General features: G+C 40.2%; 1 protein-coding gene across 1 annotated transcript; it reads right to left on the reverse strand.

The window, feature by feature from the left end:
* Positions 1-5,159: 5,159 nt before the first annotated feature.
* On the reverse strand, positions 5,160-5,804 carry LOC149234113 (uncharacterized). The gene has a single exon (XM_089368160.1). The coding sequence runs from the start codon at positions 5,802-5,804 to the stop codon at positions 5,160-5,162; it is 645 nt and encodes a 214-aa protein (XP_089224286.1).
* Between the last annotated feature and the right edge of the window lie 515 nt (positions 5,805-6,319).

Raw genomic sequence — 6,319 nt, forward strand, 5'->3', positions numbered from 1 at the left:
AGCATCTTTGCTGATCTAATAAATGAAGAACTAGAGGTATATATGGATGATTTTACTCCATCTGGGGATGATTTTGATAAAGCATTACGAACACTAAAAAAGGTGTTAGAACGATGCATCACTACCAGGTTATGTTTAAGCAATGTCAAGTGTCACATGATGGTGACCGAGGGCATGATCCTGGGATATTACATCTATGCAGTAGGAATACAGGTAGACCCAGAAAAATACAGGTAATTCTTTTACTGCCTACCCCCTACACCCAAATAGAGGTATGTATTTTCCTAGGATATGTAGGTTATTATAGCAGATTTATCAATAATTTTTCACATATTGCGGCACATGGTAACTCTCTGAAGCTCTCACTCCCTATTTTTAGTTGTTCTAATTTTCACGGTAGTTCTAATTTCGAAGGAAATTCTAGTAAACTAGTATCTAGTAAATTCAAGTATCTTAAATGCCTCTGAGAGCCAATTCCCTATGGAAAGTGTAGAAATTGTGTACAACCTTTGAAGTCGATATGCTCCAATGTGGAAATCTCTCCCAAAATATCCACTGGGATGGATAAGTTGCTGCAGTCTCGCAATGTCAAATGTTGAAGTTGCAATAATTGAGAGAAGGAATTGGGCAATGTGGTTAGTTCAGTAGAGCCAGATATATCTAAATGTCTTATCATTTTAAGCTCCGAGAAGTCAAATAGGATTGATTGTGAAATTATGATATGATTCAACACTATCTCATTCAAGTTTTGCATCAAAATGCCTATCGATTGAAGAAAACGGGTAAAACTATTTCCATCAAATGATTTCGTGGAATGTTGTTGGAATCTACTTGAAGATGCATGCTTTGTGCAATCCATGTGGAGCACACGCAAGTCCAAAGGTACCTGCAATGACTATAATTAATTAATTAATTAATTTTCAGGAAGTGAGTGCATGAATCTAACTACCAAGGATGCAAATAACTGACTACATGATTAACGAAAGCGTGGGAGAAATACTTGTAAAAAATTTCAGAGTTACTTACCTCATCAATAGAATTGAAGAAATTTTCGAGGTGGCCTTGAAAACCTTCAAGTTCCAAAACTCTTAAATTTTTCACTGAAATGGTACGAGGAAGGGAAATGCAGGGAGAATTACGCCAACGAAGCCATACCAAATCACCGGAGATGGAAGCAAGAAACTTCAAGACGCGCTTTATGGGATGTTCAACAACCAGAAGACGTACACCCGTAATGTTTATGTCCATTGGGAGTTGAGATGGACTCTGACCTTTACGGATGCAGATGCCTCGTATCGGACGGGAAAGTGATCCGCTCTAAGAAGCACATTCAAGAACGAAATAAGTATGCTCTACTCAACACCAACTTAATGAATACTTTTTCTGAATAGATAAATTCTTTGTTGAAGTTCTACCAAACCATTTTCTTTTTTTTGTCCAAAAGTAAAAAAATAGAGCTTCTTCATTATATAAAATAGAAGTTCTACCAAACAGCTATTCACTTTTTACGTTTTTTTTTTTTTTACCTATCGAAGATTTTATCCAAAACTTTCAAACTTTCACACCCTAATGGCTCATAGCAGTAACAAATCAGTGGTCTAACTAATTCGGAAGAACATCACAGTCACAAACTATCAAACAGAATCTGAAGAACAACGTACAATTGAGAGAGGCAATCAGATTGTAGGGCTCTAAGTTTTAACAGGCTGCATGATGGAAAATAAATAGGTGTTAGTAGTTCCTGCACATTAGCCCCTAGAAAATAAATAGGTGTTAGTAATTCCTAGACAAAAACTTGTGAAGACAATTTTTTTTTTAAGACAACAGTTTAAGACAAAAATATTTTAAGGCAAAACTTTATATTTGAGAAAAACAATTTGAGACAAAAATATTTTTAGACAAAACTTTATATTTAAGACAAAAATAGTTTTAAGACAAAACTTTATGTTTAAGACACAGTTTGAAACACAAATATTTTACGACAAAACTTTATATTTAAGACAATGGCCATTTAAGACTAAACTCATTTAAGACAATTAACAATTAAGACAAAAACATATCAATTTGAGACAATATTATCTAACAACTGCAAAATTGACTCTCATAGTGCGCCCTAAGTTCGCTAGCTTGCAGGCTACTACTATCATACACCTATACCAAGGTTGTTATTTCACTTACCATTCACGTTATCTTATTGTTGACACTGTTGGACCCGTCAATATGTCAAGGGATCTCCCCGATAAGAAGTCCCAACTAGACCGCAAACCGTTTGGTGTAGGAATCCCAGCAGTGGGTAGTATGGTATTGCTTTGACCGCGGTTGCACGTAGAGGTGAGTAAGATGTCATCATTGGTAACAAGGGTTTAGGGTTTAGGGTTAGGGGTTAGGGTTTAGGGTTAGGGGTTTAGGGTTAGGGTTTTAGGTTTAGGGTTTAGGGTTTGGGGTTTGGGGTTTGGGGTTAGGGTTTAGGGTTTAGGGTTAGGGGTTTAGGGGTTTAGGGGTTTAGGGTTTAGGGTTTGGGGTTTGGCGTTTGGGGTTAGGGTTTGGGGTTTGGGGTTTGGGGTTTGGGGTTTGGGGTTTGGGGTTTTAGGGTTTGGGGTTTAGGGTTTATGGTTTAGGGTTTAGGGTTTAGGGTTTAGGGTTTAGGGTTTAGGGTTTAGGGTTTAGGGTTTGGGTTTAGGGTTTAGGGTTTAGGGTTTAGGGTTTAGGGGGTTCACGGTTCAGCGTTTTGGGTTTAGGGTTTAAGGTTTTAGGGTTTAGGGTTAAGGGTTAAGGGTTAAGTGTTAAGGGTTTAGGGTTTATGGTTTTTTAGGGTTTAGGGTTTTTCTAGGGTTTAGGGTCTTAGGGTTTAGGATTTTTTTGGGGTTTGAGGTTTTGGGGTTTGAGGTTTTGGGGTTTGGGGTTTAAGGGTTTAGGGCTTAGGGTTTAGGGTTTTAGGGTTTAGGGGTTTAGGGTTTAGCGTTTAAGGGTTTAGGGTTTTGGGGTTTGGGGTTTAAGGGTTTAGGGTTTAGGGTTTAGGGTTTAGGGTTTACGGATTGGGTTTAGGGTTTGGGTTTAGGGTTTGGGTTTTTGGGTTTAGGGTTTAAGGGTTTAGGGTTTAGGGTTTAGGGGGTTTAGGGTTCAGGGTTTTGGGTTTAGGGTTTAAGGTTTAAGGTTTTAGGGTTTAGGGTTAAGGGTTAAGGGTTTAGGGTTTAGTGTTTTTTAGGGTTTAGGGTTTTTTTGGGGTTTGAGGTTTGGGGTTTAGGGTTTAAGGGTTTAGGGCTTAGGGTTTAGGGTTTTAGCGTTTAGGGGTTTAGGGTTTAGGGGTTTAGGGTTTAGGGTTTAAGGGTTTAGGGTTTAGGTTTTAGGGTTTGGGTTTTGGGGTTTTGGGTTTGGGGTTTAAGGGTTTTGGGGTTTGGCGTTGTGGGGTTTGGGGTTTTGGGGTTTAGGGTTTAGGGTTTAGGGTTTAGGGTTTACGTTTTAGGGTTTCGAGTTTAGGGTTTATGGTTTAGGGTTTACGGTTTAGGGTTTAGGGTTTAGGGTTTAGGGTTTCGGTTTAGGGTTTAGGGTTTAGGGTTTCGGTTTAGGGTTTCAGGTTTAGGCTTTCAGGTTTAGGGTTTACGATTTACGGTTTAGGGTTTAAGGTTTAGGGGGTGTTTAGGGTTTAGGGTTTTAGGGTTTAGGGTTTAGGGTTTAGGGTTTAGGGTTGAAGCAATAAAATGAGAATAAGGTGGGAACGATACTGAAAACACACCCAATAAAGCAAATCTGGAATTTGTGAAAACAAATCTGGAATTTGTGATTTGTGAAAATAGGATCGCGAAAATAAATTTTCTCGCGCGAAAAATTTGCCGCAAAAAATCTGTCGCGAAAGATTTGTCGCTCAAAATCTGCCGCACAAAATCTGTCGCAAAAAACTTGCCGCACAAACACTGTCGCGAAAAACTTGCCACACAAAATCAGCCGTAGAAAATCTATCGCACAAAAATTACCGTAGAAAATCAGTCACGAAAAACTTGCCGCACAAATCTGCCGCACAAAAACTGCCACGAAAAACTTGCCGCACAAAATCAGCTGCACAAAAATAGCCGCAGAAAATCTGCCGCGAAAAACCTGTCGCACAAAATCAGCGGCAGAAAATCTGCCGCGAAAAACATGTCGCACAGAATCTGCCGCACAAAAGTTTCCGCACAAAAACTACCGCGAAAAACTTGCCGCACAAAACCTGCCGCAGAAAATCTGTCGCACAAAAAATGACGCAGAAAAACAGAAGCACTAAAAGCTAAAAACAAGTGCTTGAAGTGTCTGGAAATAACTGAAATACATAAGAAATGCTAAAGACATAAAAATGCTAAGGACATATTGGCAAAATTATGAAAGACACATAATTTGCAAAGAAAATCTCTTGTATTATCAAACTAGTTTCGTCCTTAGAGGGACTCATCAGTGATACAAAAGAAATGAGATACAAGCTGTCCTTATAAAGCAAACATGGACAGGGCAAGTGCATGGTATTTGATCCATGGTAATGAGAATGGACCCATGGTATTGGGCAAGTGCATGATATTTAATTTTAAATATTAAAATATTTAAAAATAAATAATTAAATATTTAAAATAGATATAAATAAAAAATGCAGTGCTTGTAAAGAAAAATGCACTGCTCGTGAAGAAATTATGCACTGCTCCTGAAGAAATTATGGCCGAGGATCAGAACTGCTCATGTAAAAAGTCCCGATCTTGCGCGGATTTCGCCAACAGATCAAAGGCTTGGGAATATGCTGTAACAAAGGGTAGCGCTGGAATTCCCCATGCAGTTTAGGGTTTATGAACCCCCCAAGGTTTAAAGCACGAGTGGCTTCGGAGAAGTCCAGCTTCAACACCAAGGGGGCCCTTTTGAGGCCAGAAGAGTGAGGAGGACCTCGCGCATAGACCTGCTGCATTAGAGAATCCCTTTGATCCCAATGAACTTTGGCAAAACATGCCTGGAGAAAATCCGGTGGATAACCCCGCAACCGAAGCCTGGTGTAGAATGCACGCTTGACGCTTGAGCTCTAGAAACCCCAACTCACAGCTCTCTCGAAGAAGGTATCTTTGAAGCTCGTTGATGACGAAAGCCACTTTCTGGTGCTGAGGATGCCATGAAGAGAAGGGAATGTACTGATAGGCATTTAGAGGCTTCTAAAAACATCGAGTAGAAAGCTTTCCAGAGGTATGAAAAAGTGGACCTTTGAAAAGCATGATGTCCAGAATGTTGACACTAGAAGATGAGATGCAAGAAGTGATCTGAATGTGTTCAGGGTAGATGGACTGGTAACAATCCAAGAACTGAACCAATCTGTCTCTGGAGCCGTTCCAAACCAAACAACCATCGTTGATGAAACGTCTGAAAAGCTGAATCTCGAGAGCAGGAAATCTTCTGAAGACTTCTTGCTCAAGATGGCAAAGAAAGAGGCAGGCATAAACCATAGCAAAGTTGCTGCCCATAGCAGTGCCTCTAATCTGCCGGAAAAAAGTGCCATCAAACTGAAGAAAATTCCATTTAAGCACCAATTCTGCTGCACTTACCAGAAAATTGACATCTTCTGGAGTAAAGAGTTCAGCAGTGCTTTGCTCAAGCATTTCCCGTAAGGCATGCAGGCCTTCCTGAGTGGGAATGCTCGGATATAGAGACTCTACGTCAAAGGTTACAAGAAATGAATCGGCTGCAAAACGTTTGGATTCAATATCTTGTAATAAAGTAAGAGAATCTGGAAGATGATTAGGCTGAGCAAGCAAGGTGCTGAGAAGTTTGTAATGCAAGAATTTGGAAAGAGGTTCCAGCATAAACCTATTGCTGCACTGAAAGAAGATTCCTATATCTGGCTTGAAGCTCACTGAGGGATCTTTTGATGGCCACCCATGGAACTGCTGCATACTGCCTGTAGACATTGAGATCATAGAGTTGCCGGCGAGCTTCGGCAATATAACTGTCCCTGTCTAGAACCACAATGCCTATATTTTTATCTGCCGGTTTAATTACAATAGGGAGACGACGAAGACTCCCTAGTGCAAGCAGTTGGGATCTAGAGAATCTGGGTTTTGTGGAAAAATCAACAGAGGCAATACGGTCTTGAAGGATGGAGAGGCCAGTATGAAGAGAGCGATTAAGGTCCGGATCATTGATAGGAGGCTCCCAGGTGGGATTAGGCAGGCGGAAAGGATTGCGGGAATCATCTACAGAAAGTCTAAAAAACCTTCTGAGACGGCAAAGGCGAGAAAAGTAAGCATATTCTTTGAAGATGTCATCAATGGCCATAGGAGAAGGCCGAGGAATATATTTATGCCCTAGGCCCAACAAT

This window comes from Pinus tabuliformis, chromosome 8, assembly GCF_031772625.1.
Source record: "Pinus tabuliformis cultivar Carrire ecotype Pingquan chromosome 8, CPIR1, whole genome shotgun sequence".
Taxonomy (NCBI): domain Eukaryota; kingdom Viridiplantae; phylum Streptophyta; class Pinopsida; order Pinales; family Pinaceae; genus Pinus; species Pinus tabuliformis.